The sequence below is a fragment of the Diabrotica undecimpunctata genome, chromosome 6 (genome assembly GCF_040954645.1).
Source record: "Diabrotica undecimpunctata isolate CICGRU chromosome 6, icDiaUnde3, whole genome shotgun sequence".
In the NCBI taxonomy this organism is placed as follows: Eukaryota; Metazoa; Arthropoda; class Insecta; order Coleoptera; family Chrysomelidae; genus Diabrotica; species Diabrotica undecimpunctata.
Window position 1 is genome coordinate 6,867,576 of NC_092808.1, and position 16,722 is coordinate 6,884,297.

The window sequence follows — 16,722 nt, forward strand, 5'->3', positions numbered from 1 at the left end:
CGTACTGTTTTTACAGGAATTTTAGTTTAAATTACTAAATACATGTACTTTAGATGGCACCAAATACGACACTAGGTATGTCTCTGCCTGCTGCAATATTTGAAAAATATCTTTATCTTTTTTTCTAAGAATTTTTAGACAGAGAAGACAGCATTATACATTGTGTTTTTTCATCTTATTTTACAGCAAACAAACATCATTAATATTGCTACATTTTTTCCCAACATTTTCGTAATAAGATTTCATCATCATAAGTTTTTCATCATAAGATTTTATTAAATTGTAATACTCATTAACGGAATATAAACAGGTAGCTGACTATAAAAACTTCTGTCAAAAAAGATTTGGCATAAGAGATTTAGACTGACAATATTGCTAACTATCTGTATAAAAGGCTATGATGACAGATCACACCGTTTGTCCACTAAGGTAACGACGCCACCTAGGAAATAACTCTGAACTACCAACATTTGACATTTCAATCATATTTTGTTTATGAAACAATACGGTTGATTTATTGCTAATTCATTATACAAATTGATGATTCAAATATAGTTAATCAGAAATTTTACTACTTCACAGTAATTCATTTTTTCAAAAAAATTGCTGAAAATATAGGCTACTGTAATTGTAAGATAAGATCAATGACGTATAATATATATTTATTATATGTCACTGGGTAAGGTAAACATATACTGACTATAAAAATAAATTATCAAAATAAAATAAAATTAAAACTAAATAAAATTAAATAAAGGTAAATAGAATTAAATAAAATTAAATCAAGTTAAACAGACGTACTTAGAATTAAATAACAATTGATTGAAAAAAATTAAATATAAATAAGACCTGTAAAAACACTGCTATACCGTTTCTGTTTCATTTACAATGTAAAATCCCATAAGAAAATGCTAAGGTTCATTCTGCTCATTTTTTGACCGTTTTGTGATGGGGGTAGAACAGTTCGTCGGATCAGGACGTATGATACATCATTGTAAAGGAGAAGGGATAGCGAATATGTGGAGACAGAAAAAACACACATTGCGGCATTGCTAAGAGGGCATTACATCATATCTTCTTTGTTATTTGGTGATTCTCATCACATTTCCTTTGCTATTTTGTTATTGGAGAGCGTGTGATACGTTAAATGAAAGGGAAGGATCTTACGAATATATTAAGATAGAAAAAAAAACAATGCGACTACCAAAAGGACACTACATAGTGTTTTCATTATTCATAAACGTATAGTTACATACGAGATGTCCTAGGGCACTATGGATAAAAATAGTTTTACTAAAAGACAAATTTTGATTTATTGACTTAAAGAAGGCCTCTGGCTAAGTACAAATTAAACAACTAAATGAATCCTAACATGCAACATAGCAAATGAAAGGGAAGGATATAAAGAATATATTCAGATAGAAAAACAAACACGGCGACTACCAAAAGGGCACTACAAAGTGTCTTCATTATTAATAAACGTAAAATAGATTTACTGTAAGACAAACTTTGATTTATTGACTTAAAAAAGACCTCTGGCTGACTACAAAATAAACAACTGATCTAATCCTAACATGCGATGTAGCAAATAAAAGGGGAGGATATAACAAATATATGATATATTTTTCAGATAGAAAAAACAATCAAGGCGACTACCAAAAGGGCACTACACAGTATCTTCATTATTAATGAACGAATAGCAACATGCGCGATATGATAGGGCACTATAGAGAAAAATAAATTTACTATATGACAAATTTTGATTTATTGACTAAAATAAGGCCTCTGGCTGTATAAAAAATAAACAACTGATCAAATTCTAACATGCGACATATCAGATAAAAGGGGCGGATATAACGAATATATTTAGATAGAAAAACAAACAAGGAAACTACTAAAATGGCACTACACAGTATCTTCATTATTATTTAACGTATAGCAACATACGAGATATCATAGGGCACTATAAATAAAAATAGATTTTGATTTATTGACTTAAAGAAGGCCCCTGGTTGTTTACAAAATGAACAACTGATCGAATCTTAACATACGACACAGCAAATAAAAGGGGAAGATATAAAGAATATATTTAGATAGGAAAAACAAACGAAGATACTAATAAAAAGGCACTACACATCTTCTTCGTTATTAATGAACCTATAGCGACATACGACATATCACATGACACTATGGATGATAAAAGACATATTTGCTTTATATATAAAGCGTAAAGTATTATGCTGGATATGCCATATTGGGATTAGATTTGCCATTCGACCAGGTTTGATCCCAAAGCATGGTATATCCCATCATCATCCATTCAACCAAGGGATTAGCTTGTCCATTCCACCAGGCATATTTTTTATTTAAATAAAATGTTTGAATCTTGTGTTATGCTTTGATCTTCCTTGTGATTGCTCTTGATACCTTGTGTGTCTTAGGGATTAGCCGAGCTACCTCTGAGAAGAGGTAGCCAGGGTAGGGATCTCCATGATTGTCTTTGTGGTGGGAAACGGAGTTATTTTAACTAAGGTTGACCTCCTCACGATCCTAAGTAAATCGTGGATTTCAAAATGGTAAAACTCACGTAGTTAAAACCATGCATGAGGTTGAGCATGAGTAATTGAATTGTTTCACGGACTTTATAGCATGTGGCACCATTTTGTTGAAACTTCATGTCGTCCACATCAGTATATCATCAAATTTAGACAGAAACAACTCTATTATGATGTTGCGATATCGAGCACCAGTAACAGTCACTGCTTGACCAGCCTCATTTTCAAAGAAGTATGGTTCAATGATGCCTCCATCCCGAAGTACGCATCAAACAGAGACATGTTGAGAATAGATTTTTTCAACAGTCTCCCTGAATTTTTCAATTACTCTGTATACAGTTGACAAAGTTAAATCAATATTTGACCAAATTTTGTACGTAATTTTCAAGCTGTGCCTGCCAAACTTTTATGGTTTTGAAAATATTTTTTCGAAACCATGGTTTTCTCTTATAATGCTTAATTTTTACTAACCCTTAACTAACTGTCAGCTGTCAAACTGTTTTTTGTTGCCAAATGGCGACAAATTCAAATCTTGCCTTGAATTTTGGGACACTTATTATATATACATTACAATATCTACATTTTATTTATTTATTTTTTTGTTTCAGACGGATGTAAATCCCATGCATTTTTATGCGTCAGCATTGATAGACAAAAATTTCAAGGAACCCTCTAAATTTATGCCGGAAAGATGGCTACGATCTGTCACTAGCGAGTACTCCGCAAAAAATGCTCATCCGTTCGCTTACATGCCGTTTGGATACGGTGCCCGTTCTTGTATCGGCAGAAGATTCGCCGTTTTGGAAGTGGAAGTAGCGATTGCAAATGTACGTAAAGTTTTAATCTTGAATCATATCAATATTAATCTCCTTTAACGATATATCCTAAGATGTCTTATTATTTGTAGCAGCTCCATCTATAAATGAACATTCCAAATAGGTACTTCAAATATTTTTACCCTATTAAGTTTTAACCTTTTGACGTGACAACGTCTTAAATTAGGTTGTGGCTCGGAGTCATTCATGAAAAAGTGTAACGCCCGCTCACGTCTGTTACGATGAGTCACCGAACGAGAGAGAGGCCCGCCGGACCGGCGAATGCCTTGCGTCTCTCTCCCACTCAAACATGATCGGTCCGCTGCGCGCGCAGCACTAGAGAATTAGGCGCGTTGAATCGGTGCGTGCTTGTGTCTCTGTCTTTCTCGAGCGTTCTTGGCGTTCAAGACACATTACAGCAGAAACACTTCCTTTCATTTCATATTTCTCCTATCATCGTCCTATCCTCAACAAAATCACTCAAATAGAAGTTAAGTTTAAGTTTACATGTACAATGTTTTAGTAAACAAAATATATTTCTATAGTTAAAATTTGTGCAATTCTTATTTTCATTCAATTCCTTGTTCCTATTGTGCAATTTAATAATATTCATATCAATAAATATTCTACCGAGAAAAAGACGTTGTCACGTAAAATCTTCGCCCGTAAAACCGACTTTACAGGCAACCGATTTTTTTTTCTTCAAGAGTTTGTCTCTACTGTTCTAGTATTTGTTCTATATGACTTTTAGTATTGTCTTCATCATCAGCATAGATTAAGCACCAACAAATTTTACCCTCTAGTTTCGCTGTCATCTAATACAACACAAGGACAAAGTGATTAACATAGATATCTAGTTGGAATTTTATCTATTTTTTTTTTACTTTCAGATGATCCGAAATTTTGAATTATCATGGGACCATTCCGATATGAGATTTGAAGCCAGATTTTTGTACGGTATCGTGGATCCCCTTACACTTACCCTTAAAGAAATAAAGTGATGGAAAGCTACCACAAACCAAGACGATCTCGTTAAGGCTGACTTATTTTAATTGATATGTATATTTTAATAAATGCTGTTTTTAGTTTTTAGATAAAATATTAACTAAATATTTAGATACAATCTAAATGATAAGAATATAAATATTTTATTATTTTAAAGTAACTATTATTAAATATTGTGTAAGATTTCTCAACATTGTTTTGTAAAGTTACAGCTTTGGCTTAACAAGAAAGAATGTAGGTATATTGATATATCCGCAATAATATTTCATTCAAATTGTTTGGAAATAAATAAATAATATACATTGATATTCTCTTAATTTTAAAACGAAAAAGAAAAATACAAAACATCCAGAGGTTATACCTGGAAAAACTATGATTAAAAACAAATATGTAAAGAAAAAAATGGAGGAATTACTTAAAACAACACAAGACAAAAAAACATCAAAAACTAAAAACACCTTACTGACTGATACATTAATGAAAATTGGAAGATTAATAGCACCCACAAAAACCAAAGAAAACTACATAGTCCCCTCCACTCCCTTTCGAACGAGGCCTCATACGTCCCGATTAAGCGAGCCGGTGGGTCTTCACCAAAAAAGGTGTCAAAAAATAGTAGAACGGACCATGGCGTTTCTTTATGGAATTTTACATGGAAAAATACAGGAAAAAGTAAGCTGTAGAAAAAACAGAAAAAACACATGATATTAATAAAGTCGCTGAATATATTGGGGGTCACATTCGATTAGAAAATGATGTCGCGATATAGAAGCAGCTAGATGCTGCTTGCTTATTAAAAAATTTTCCTGAAATTAAATGTTTAAAATTTATCATTTTTAAAAAATCTTGTGATTATGTAATTGGTTATTTTTACCGATATGTCATGCTTTAAATTGGGTTTTTAGTATAAGCTATTATAATTTGATAGAACACCTGCTTATCATTACAAAATAAATAATACAAAGTTGTCATTTCCAACGGAAGTGACCTTAGAAATTGATAGCAGGTAATGTTGCTAAAAACTGCTGTTTCATTAAAATTATAAACCTTATCTGGATCTCTGAAGTTACAATGTAAGATGCAATCTATTCTAGTCAAGTGTTTATAACTAAGGCTATTCAAAGCAAACAAAACAGATATCTCCAACTGATAACAACACTTATGGGTACATATCAACTGCACAATGATTCCACAATTTTTATATCTCAAAAAGAAAAGAAGATACATTAAAGAAGGTTGCTAAGTGTCACCAGAGTAGCCGGAATACAACTAAGATCATCAAAAACTGTCAATATTGAAACCAACAATTATAAAAGTATGAAAGCCTAATCTAAAAAAATTCCATCTATCCAAAAATACAGAATTATAAGTAACTTTGTTGGTTTATATAGCGTGTAGGAGCCTCTTCCAGTGGAGATTTCCTTTTCTGTATTTAGCAACTGTAAATGCTACTAATTTGTTATGAATAGTTTAATTAAAAAGTATGTAAGTTAAAAGTAATAAAATATTAAAATAGAATCACAACTACATATCATATAGTTAAGGTAGAATTTAAAATACAGTTAATAAATAATAAATAAGCCAGTAACTTCTAGTTCGGTAGTATGTAAAAAACATTTTGATGCAACGGATATTATTGAAAGTGAGTCATTCATTGATAAAAATGGTACGGTTCTTCAACGAAATTTGGTTTTTCCCAAGTTGAAAGAGAATGCGATACCAAGAATTTTTGAAAACCAACCGTCATATTTATCTAACCCAAAACCACCAACAAGAAAAAATCCTGAAACTAGACGAGCAGAAATAAGTCTCTGGGAAGAAAATAATATAAAAGAACTCGAAAACAAAGACCTTATCGTGGATTTCAAGAAATTTTTACAAAGTGTTAGTGAGAGGGTTGAGTTAAAAAACTGGCAAATAAAAGTTGTAGAAGAAAGGATTTGTTTTTATTTATTAAATATTGACAATCAGTGCAGTGATGAGTGTATAAAAGTTATTTCAAACATTAACATTAGGAAGGAATTACTTGTATCTGTTTATGTGAAGGACATAAACAGATGTTTGTGGAACAGCTGTTAGAGAACTATATTTTAAAATTTCTGTGATTTTCTCCAATACTTTGTTAAATAACTTCACAAAAAACAAGTATAATGAAATTATGACAAAGAAACTAACTAAAAGTTTATCTAAAAAGCGCAAGCTTTCAACTTTAAAAAATAAATACCTGGAATTTCAATAACATTTTTTTAAGCCACTTTTAATAAATATAATATTCGCTCAAGGGATACTAGAATTCAATAAACTACAAGTTGTTTACAAAAATATTAAAAGATTATTTTCTTTTTTTTTTTTTAACATAAATTATGTAAATAATGTAAGCTGAATGCACTTGTATTACTTTTAAATTCTATTAATATTACACCTCATTGTATTCAATGTTTTGCAGTTTTAATAGATGTGATATATATGTACCTTATCAGACTATTTTGTACGATTTTTTTACTTAATTTTAACTTTATAGCGAATATTATGATGTTCCTCTTTTATTTATTATTTTGTTGGGCTCTTTACAGTCGGACTACTTCTAACAGCTGATGCGGCGTTGCCATTTTTTTTCACGGCTTGTAAGCTTTAGGTGGCTGTGACTTTTATCCGTTCACCATATTTGACACTGTAACTTGTTACAACTTCTTTTATCGAAGGTACGTTCAGATCATTTTCTATAGAGGAGAATGTAATTGTGCGTTTATTACGGAGACCATAGCATGGTATCCTCGCCTATAGCATAGCTCTGACTGTGAATGCTCACATTTAAAATAATGCATTTATTTTACGTGGCGATGATAATATAATACCATCCTATAGTCCGATCGAGAGTCGGCGCCTCGTTATTAACGCACGCTAACATACACTGGAGCATTTACTATAGACCTTCTTCTATTCTTCTTCGGCTTTTCCCATTATTAGTTCGCCGTTTTCGTCCTCCACAGCACTCTATTCTCCCAGTCACCTTCTCTAAGGTCTCTATCTATCATAGCATTTCCAAAGTATGTTTTCCATCTTGTAGTAGGTCTTCCTCTCCGTCTTCTTCCCGGCGGGTCCCAATTTAATATTCTTTTCGGCCACCTATGCTCTGGCATTCTTTGTACATGCCCGTACCACTGCAGGGCTCTGTTTTGCAACTTTTTTGTAATTGAGCATTTCACTTTCATTCTGTTCCATATTTCCTCCGTTCTTATTCTATCCGCTCTTGTGATTTGTAGACATCTTCTCATAAAGTCCAGTTCAACTGTTCTTATTTTATTTCGTATTGTTGTTGTCATTGGTCATACTTCCAATCCATATAGGGTAATATTCATCACTATGTTTTAAAAGAATCTCTTTTTGTTTTCTTTGGTTAGAGTGTTGTTCCATATCACTCCATGAAGTGCTCTTGTGGCTTGTTTTCCCCGTGCTATTTTCATTTCTGTATCTTTCATACAAGTACCATCTCAGCTAATCATTGACCCTAAATACTTAAAAGCCTTACAACTCTTAATAGTCTCTTCTTCTAAACTTAAGTTCAAATCTGCAACCTCGGGTCCAATACATAAGTATTCGGTCTTGCACATATTTCTCTTGAGTCTCCAAAGTTCATATTCTTCCTTTAATTTCCTTATCATATATTCCATATCTTCCCTGTCTTGTGCAAAAATGACTTGATCATCTGCGAAAAGTAGTGAATGTAATATATTCTCTTGTACTGGTATGCCCATTGTTCCGCATTTTCTATACCATCTTTTCAAAGCCTGATCTATATATATTATTAATTATTATATATATATATATATATATATATATATATATATATATATATATATATATATATATATATATATATATGTGTGTGTGTGTGTGTGTGTGTGTGTGTTAAAAAGTGTAGGTGAGAGACCACATCCCTGTTTGAGGCCTTTTGTTGCGGTGATTGTTTTTGTTATTTCATTACATAACTTTATTTGTACTTGTGTTTCATTATACGTAGGGTGGAACTGGGTGTATTCATCGTACTGCTTTACCAGGGAGAGTCTATCTGATAGGTAGGTTTTTAGGAGTGGAAAGAAAGAATATGGCAATTGTTTCTTTATCTTATTAAGTAGGCCTTCATGCCAAACTTTATCGAAGGCTGAACTGATGTCTAAGAAGGCTGCTGAGAGGTTATGATTTACTTTCCAGCGCGTAGGAATTTTTTTTTACTATTCTGTGGACCTGTTCGATTGTCCCATGCTTTAACCTGAAGCCGAATTGGTGGTCCGGAATAAGTTTAGTTTTTTCTAAGATTGATAGATCTCAAAATACCTTTGATATACCTTTGATAGAATCGGCAACAAACTTATAGGTCTATTGGATTTTAGGTCTTCTGGTTGTTTCCACTTTTTGGTGTCAGCATAAACTGTGAATACACTTATAAAGATTTCTTTCTTTTGGAGAAATAACTCCTACCGATTTTAATGGATTATAATAACCATTGGCCCGTACAGAAACAGATAACACAGATGTAGAACTAGAAAATTTGCACAAAGTAAGTCAAGAAATAACAGAGAAATACTTAAAACCTAAAAGAACAAATAAAAAGGAATGGATGACGGAGGAGATTCTATGTATGATGGAAGCCAGAAGAAACGCTAAAGATAATAAGAATTACTACAACAACATAAATAACGAAATAAAAAGGGCTATTAAGAGTGTTTCCCCTAATACCGTATTTAGAGGCTTGTTTGAAATCAATGTTAAAATCTGTAATTATTATTATTTCTAAAAAATTATCAATCGATATATCCTCCTAATATTAATTCTTTTGTTCATAATTACAGTTGCATTGTCCTTATCAGCTGGTCTCATTTTCTTTTAGAGCTTTGGTAGCTTTGAGTTTCTCTTTAAGAACATTTGCTTTTGATTTTGTGGTTTTTTCTTCTTGTACGGTCCTCTATATTTTTTTCTTGTGAATATTGGTAGTTCTTAATAGACTCTTTCAACAGCACCAATTGTATATGCAGTGGCGGCTCGTGGCTTGAGAGACAAGGTCGGCAAGGTATTTTTTGTCTCCTAAGATAGGTATACCGTCTAATAAAGACTTAAGTAAATCATCATAGGAGATTTTTTGTTTTCTTGTTTTTTATTTTTTTTTTTTTGTTTTTTCCTATAAATTTAGAACCTAAACATGTTTATAAATTAACTCAAGTCTACGTTGTTTGCAAGTAGCAAAATGGGTTATAACGTCATCGTAAAATTTATTAGAGTTTTGGAGAGATTTTAAAAGTTTTTTTTTCTATTGACATTTGGGACAAGCTTGACATTCTCTCTTGTTTCATGGTATTTCGACAATAAGTTTTGATTCTTTTGAGGCAAGAGAAATCTCGTTCATTTGAGGCAGACGTTGGTGGTAATGAGAGAATTAATGACAATAATTTATTAATTTCGGTAACAGTTTGTTATAATGAATTGCAGCATATAAAATTATACATATCTTGTAACTTATCCCATCTTCCGAAAATATTTGGATCAGCATATAAAACTTTTAATTCATTTTCTAATTTTATTTTATTAAAGAATGATGGATAATTTTTAATTAACCTGTCTAATAAATATCTTGGAAATTGTTTGGCGTAACTTTTAAATTTTGAATCGTCAAAGAGGTCAAAAATTTGCAAATCTTCAAAATTCGAAAAACGAGTATCTATTTGCATAATAATAGTATCCAAAATTTCAAAATATACTCGTTTTTCGATATCTGTTTCTGTGTCATGCCTTTGTCTTTTTTTTGGGGGTTCGGAAATATCAAGCGAGTCCAAAACTTCACTGCGTATATACTGGAAATTACTATCGTTACGAAAATCTCTGAGATTTTGCACCAGTCTTGTTATTCCATTTTTGGAATGAATAATGTCAGTTAACTGATTTTGAACAACATTGAATATCAAATCGGTTTGGGTAAACACTTTCTTAAAAATATTTAAAAGTATGTTAAAAGAATAATCATTTAATAAAGTTTTAAAACCGATTGCTTCACGGATCGAGTTATCATCACTTTGAAAATCGTCGCATTCAATAATAAAATCAAAAACTTCCAAAAGCTGTTCACGAAAATCTGCTACAGTAAAAACTAACCGAGATTTAAAATTCCATCGCGTCTGACAAACCGTTGACATTATTTTCGAAACAAACCGTTCTAAAACATTAGTCCGTTTAGGTGAGCTTGAGAAAAATGAAGCAAATCCGCTTAAACTGGCAAAAAAAAGACGACATTCTTTAATTTTTTTACATGTATCCTGCAAAACTAAATTCATTATATGCGCATGACAGTGAGTAAATAAAGCTTGCGGTGCAATAGTTTTAACTTTTGCCTGAAGACCATTTAATTCACCAGACATCACGGCAGCGCCGTCATAAGTTTGCCCTACCAATTCATTTTTGATATCAAAAAATTTTAATCTGTCCTTTAAAACACCAAAAATATATTCTGCCTTATGGCTTTTACTCACGTCTGTAAAACCTAAAAACCTCTCATAGATATTACCACGTAACGCGTATCGAACAACAATTGATAATTGTGAATGACATGATATGTCGGTAGTTTCATCTACTTCTAGTGAAAAGCAAATGGTTTCCTGAATCTCAGATTCAATAACGTTACTCAAATGTAACTAATTGATTCTATTAATTCATTCTGGATTGTTTTAGATACACCGCTAAATGTCTTCGAATCAGAAAGTAAATTAGAAAATTCCAAATCGTATTTCTTAAACATTTTTATTAGTTCTCTATAATTACCTTGATTTAACGAATGCTCCGATTCATCGTGTCCCCTAAAAGATAATTCCTGACAACTTAAAAAAATTATAATATCAATTAAACGACGTAAAACTGCGTGATTATTTTTTACAATTTCGTTATGTTTAATAGCATTTTCACGTTGGGCATTATCTAATGAAACATAGATATTTTTTTTCCAAATAAATCTAATTTAATCTGGCTGTAAGTATGATCTTTCGAAATATCATGTTTATGTAAATCCCTAAATAATTCCTTTAAATTATCGTAACCAGATTCACACCACGGATTTTGATGTTTGCCCCTATTTGTCGAAAATAAAATGCAAGGCCAACAGAAAAGTTTGTTTTTTATTTCACTCCCGGTAAGCCATGAGTACTTTCTGTACCAATTATCTGAAAATGATCTATTCTATTACTTCCCTTACCCGCACTAATATTTATAAGCCGGGACATTTTAGGCAAAGGACGCCCCTTATTTTTAATAACAATTTGTTCTTCGTATGGAATAGATGAAAACCCATTATGCAAAATATAATTTACAATATCAGACTTATCAATACTTACAGTTTCTCCCATGGCTTGCATTTTTTACCTTAATTTACCTGAATTTGTTTACACTTTAATTAAAAAAAAACTTCTATGTCAAACCCTTTAACCTTTAACTATTTACGGCAGACGTAACGTATCACAGTATTACTTTAGAAAATAAAAATAAATCACATAAAGAAAGGCTAGTTCCTGCACTGAATATCACTTCACTTTACTACTTACGTTCTTATATGAAATAACATTTCATCCCGCGCTCGCAATGTACAGTTGGCGACCAATCACCAATCTAAATGAAGCATCGGCAAATTTAATTTTGCCGTACTTGGTAATTAAGTTCATATGGAAAGAAATGTATATTTGGTTGCTAATCAACTAATATTCCGTTGATTTTTACAAGTACATCGTCAAGGTTGGGATCGGCTCGCCGAAAATGCAAAACGTGCCTTTTTAAGAATCCACAGGCGGATGGATGTCTCCGATATCGGATCATCAATTCAAAAAGTGTCTACGCAGGGATCACTTAACGCTCAGATTGGACGAATTCTTTTAAAAACCATGAATAAAATTTAGTCTTGTCGAATTGGTCGAATTCTTTAAAAAAAAAACATGAATAAAATTTAGTCTTTATTATCTCATTATCTCACAGATATTTTTTTATTTCACAAAAACAAATGACATCAACTGATTACCTGCCACAATTAATTATTGAAATACTGATTAAATTAAATATTAAAAAAACTATAATATCTATAAAGGTGTGGGTCGGCACTGCCGACCCTGCCGACCCTGACCGGCCGCCACTGGTATATAATTTAGGAAGTGATGGGCATGTTACAGTATAATTTAGACCTTTTGAGAGCATCATGTTCTCTGTTGCAATAGGTTCTGTGTAAAATTCTGTCCAATCTTCCCCTTGATTACATTTAAAACATTACTTGATTACATTTAAAAATTATTTTATTTTACTTTTATTTATTATTTATAAAAAATTATAATGGTTTGTTTACTATGATTGGTCATATCGGACACAAAGATTATTGTAGTCGATTTTTTATTCTAAATTTTCATTATATTATAAATTTCAAAAAGTATATTGTCCCGTTAGCAACATTTAAGAGAAAAAAGAGTTAAATTGCATATTATATTCCGGTTTCCTTAAAAAATTGTTTAAAAACATTTATCTTGATTAGATAATACCACTGCTTCATCAATCATTATTACATTAAATAGTTGTTATAAATAACCTTGATATTTTTAAAATATAGAGGCCGCACAACCTTGTGTGAACAATTTAGAATTCACACGTCGAAATGTTGTCGAAACGAGCGCTTCGGTTGAAATTTTCAACGCTTTTACAAACTGCCAAGTACTCCACGGCGACGAACCGAGAAAATTTTTATAAACATTTGACTGCGTCTAACAACGATGATGCGAATCCAGAGGGATGGGAGAATGCGAAACCGTTCGAGAGTATGCCTGGACCGAAACCTTTGCCGGTGCTTGGAAATATGTGGAGGTTTTTTCCCGGAGGGGAACTTCACGGAATAAAAACGGATGATCTGTTGATAAGGTAAGGAATTTTATTTTTGCAAGTGAAATACAGTTTGCTTTTTATATTGATTGTCTTCTTCTTTATCTACTGTTTTTGTCAGTTCATCCTTGAACTTAGATCTTCTTAATTATATCTTCAGTGTGTCGTGTGTCTAGGTGTTGTACCATATTCACCCATTTTTTGGCTACATTTTTCCTATTATCATTGTACTATCGGAAAGTTGGCTAACGAACTCCGTCGCCCCCCCCCCCCGCAGAGAATCGAAAATGATGCCTCCTTTAAAAAATGATTTAATACGACTTTCAAATACCGTATCGAAATTATCGAAATACGAAACGTAAAGAGAAAACGCATTTCTAGATCTAGAAATATTGTTCTAAAATTCGCAAAATTGCATTTCTCAAACCTTTCAATAGTCAAGTACAAAGCATTATAGTTTATAGTCTTCATCATAAAAGGTCGGCAGACCGGAAAATATTAGTTTTCTGTTTATGGAAGAAGCAGATATGCACTTGCAGAAAATGCCCATTTACAAATTTGCATTCTCAAATTTAAACTTACAGGTATGTATTGGCCCTCTGTTACGCATCTGCTATCGAAACGATAATCATTAACGTTTTCTTTCTTCTCTGTATGACTGCATGGTTATGTTTTTTTAGCCATTAGCAAGTCTTAAGATACTGTTACAACAAATATAATTTTTTAAGAATTCACTATCAAATCTTTAATTACAGTATTAATATGAATGGATTCATACGTTCATGATGTAGACTAAATTAGACTAAATTAAAAAAACTACTTATAAACCTAAATATATTCAGGATTTTAATCAATCAACTGCGCATTTTTATAAAGGTAAAAATAATGCAAATAAACCTTTATTAAAAATGTAAATCAGTTTAAGCGATTAAATTTAGAACAAATACCACTGGATTTTGACTATACAGTGTAGGTAAAACTTTATGGTCGGTATGGTAAAATTTAACAGGATATCTAACGCAGATATAAAATCATATTTTCAGCGAACAGACAAAGATAACAATCATATTTCCCCTTGATCTCCCCTCCATATTTCTTATTGCTGCCCATTGCCCAATAGTAAGACGATTAGTTCCGATTAGTTTCGATTAATTCCGATTAGTTCCGATCTGAGATATCTGGTTCCGATCCTAAGAAACTAGAGGTGGGTCGTTGACATTTTTATCGGAACCGTTTTTCGTAAACTGTAACTAGTTGATTGTTTATCAGCAGTTTCAATAGTAAACTAGTACACAAAAAACATATTGGCTATTATATTGAAAGAAACTAACGAAGGATATATTTATTATAACTTAAAAAATAAATTAAACAATACAAATAGTACTTACATTTACATGACACATTATTAAATCGCGAATCGTCTAAATTGACATTTAAAAACATACGTTTTTTCACTTTTCTTGTTGTTTCTTCTTTTGTTTAAAATTAAACCAGATTTTGAACATGTGTTCACAATGAACAGATTTTGTTACAATACTACAATATTTTATGAATATAGTGGTTAAGTTAGGATATACATGGCGATGGTTTTTCCACCACTGTAATGGACAGTTCCAATCACCGTTCGAAATTTTTTGTGGGTAATATCATCAGACAAATACATGTCGACTTCTTTTATATCTCTAGATACAGGTATATGTTTAGATGAGTCATGTCTAATAAATTCATCAAAAATACACCATGGACTTATCATCTTTATCAGTTTCTTTTTCTTGTACTGGTTGATTTTCACTAGTACAATCTTCTTTTTCTTTTTTTTTTTATAGAAGTAACCAGCTTCTTAACTCTTTCTTTTGTTGACGTGACAACGTCTTAAATTAGGTTGTGGCTCGGAGTCACTCATGAAAAAGTGTAACGCCCGCTCACGTCTGTTACGATGAGTCACCGAACGAGAGAGAGGCCCGCCGGACCGGCGAATGCCTTGCGTCTCTCTCCCACTCAAACATGATCGGTCCGCTGCGCGCGCAGCACTAGAGAATTAGGCGCGTTGAATCGGTGCGTGCTTGTGTCTCTGTCTTTCTCGAGCGTTCTTGGCGTTGGAAAACCGAGAAAGCGTCATAATACAAGTTCACACGTGTGGTTAAAGTATCGTCAGCTGTGTCTGTAGTGAAAATGTGGAGTGCTTAGATTCGTCATTTACAACAACTACAACAATAAAGGTAAATAATTGTACACTAATATTTCATTATCGTAAACTATGATTGATTGATTAATTGTTAGATTGACACAAAAGTTGAGAAACTGAGTTTATAGGTTATGTCATACTATTGACAAATGTTGATAGTGTTAAGTAAATTATTAGTTTAAATCACTCTGCACTGCAATCAATCGTAATTCAGTCGATTCAGTCATATCAATAAATGTTCTACCGAGAAAAAGACGTTGTCACGTAAAATCTTCGCCCGTAAAACCGACTTTACAGGCAACCGATTTTTTTTTATAACTAGGTATTCTGATTAATGAATGAGTTTCGATTTACGATTGATCTGCATTTTCGATTTCAAATCTTTATTGATAGTTCGTCAAAGGATTTATTTATTGTAAATATTCAATTATTAATTATTTTTCTTAGTCAAAATTATTGACCTAGTATAAGAATAATATTTTATTTTCAAAAAATGCGCATTTGTAGAAGATGCAGCTTTTATGGTCCACTTTCTGAATATTGCAATGATTGAAACTTCTCCTGACGCATTTCTGTCCGTTTCGACTACTTCTACTACAAGTATTGACATACTGCCACCGCGACCCAAGCGTCAAAAGGTGATGGATACTTCCATTAATAAAAATATTAGTTTAGAACAAAAGAAAAAAATAGATATGGATTTAATAAACCTATGCAAAGACTCGTTTCATCCGTTTTCCATAGTTGAAGAACGAGCTTTTAAAAAGTTTGCAGCGTGGATTCCTGGATATAAACCACCAACAAGAAAAACTTGTTCATTACGTCAGGCTCATTACTTCAGGAATGTTATACCAAAACTAAGCAAATTATTAGATCACAAGTTGTTAAAGAAGTAGAAAATATCTGTATTACTACTGACCTTTGGACATATGGAGTGACTGAGTTACATCGCATTAACAGGACAATATTTAACCGAAAATTTAGAATTTAAAACGATTTTATTAGGCTGCTGCCATTTTTCTGGAAACCATAATTCAGAAAAGATCGCTTTTGAAATTAGTGAAATTATTTCACTAATTTCAAATTTCAGTTTCTAAAAAAACACATTTCAAAAAAAGTACCTTATCGCTTGAAAGGCTTTTAAAGTATCAATTACAACATAACAAAGCTCCCAAACGGCCAATCCAAGACGTGGAAACTAGGTAGAACTTTACCTATTACATATTAAAAAGAATGACCGAGTTAGAAGAGGCAATCCGTTCCACTTTTGTAT

General features: G+C 32.1%; 1 protein-coding gene across 1 annotated transcript in view; it reads left to right on the top strand.

The window, feature by feature from the left end:
* Positions 1-16,722, top strand: part of LOC140443447 (uncharacterized) — a 58,105-nt gene that overhangs the window by 19,684 nt on the left and 21,699 nt on the right. Inside the window, exons 8-11 of the mRNA XM_072534710.1 lie at positions 3,164-3,382; positions 4,261-4,367; positions 5,971-6,259; positions 13,029-13,303. Coding sequence (XP_072390811.1) covers positions 3,164-3,382; positions 4,261-4,367; positions 5,971-6,259; positions 13,029-13,303 — 890 coding nt within the window. The remainder of the gene's footprint in view (positions 1-3,163; positions 3,383-4,260; positions 4,368-5,970; positions 6,260-13,028; positions 13,304-16,722) is intronic.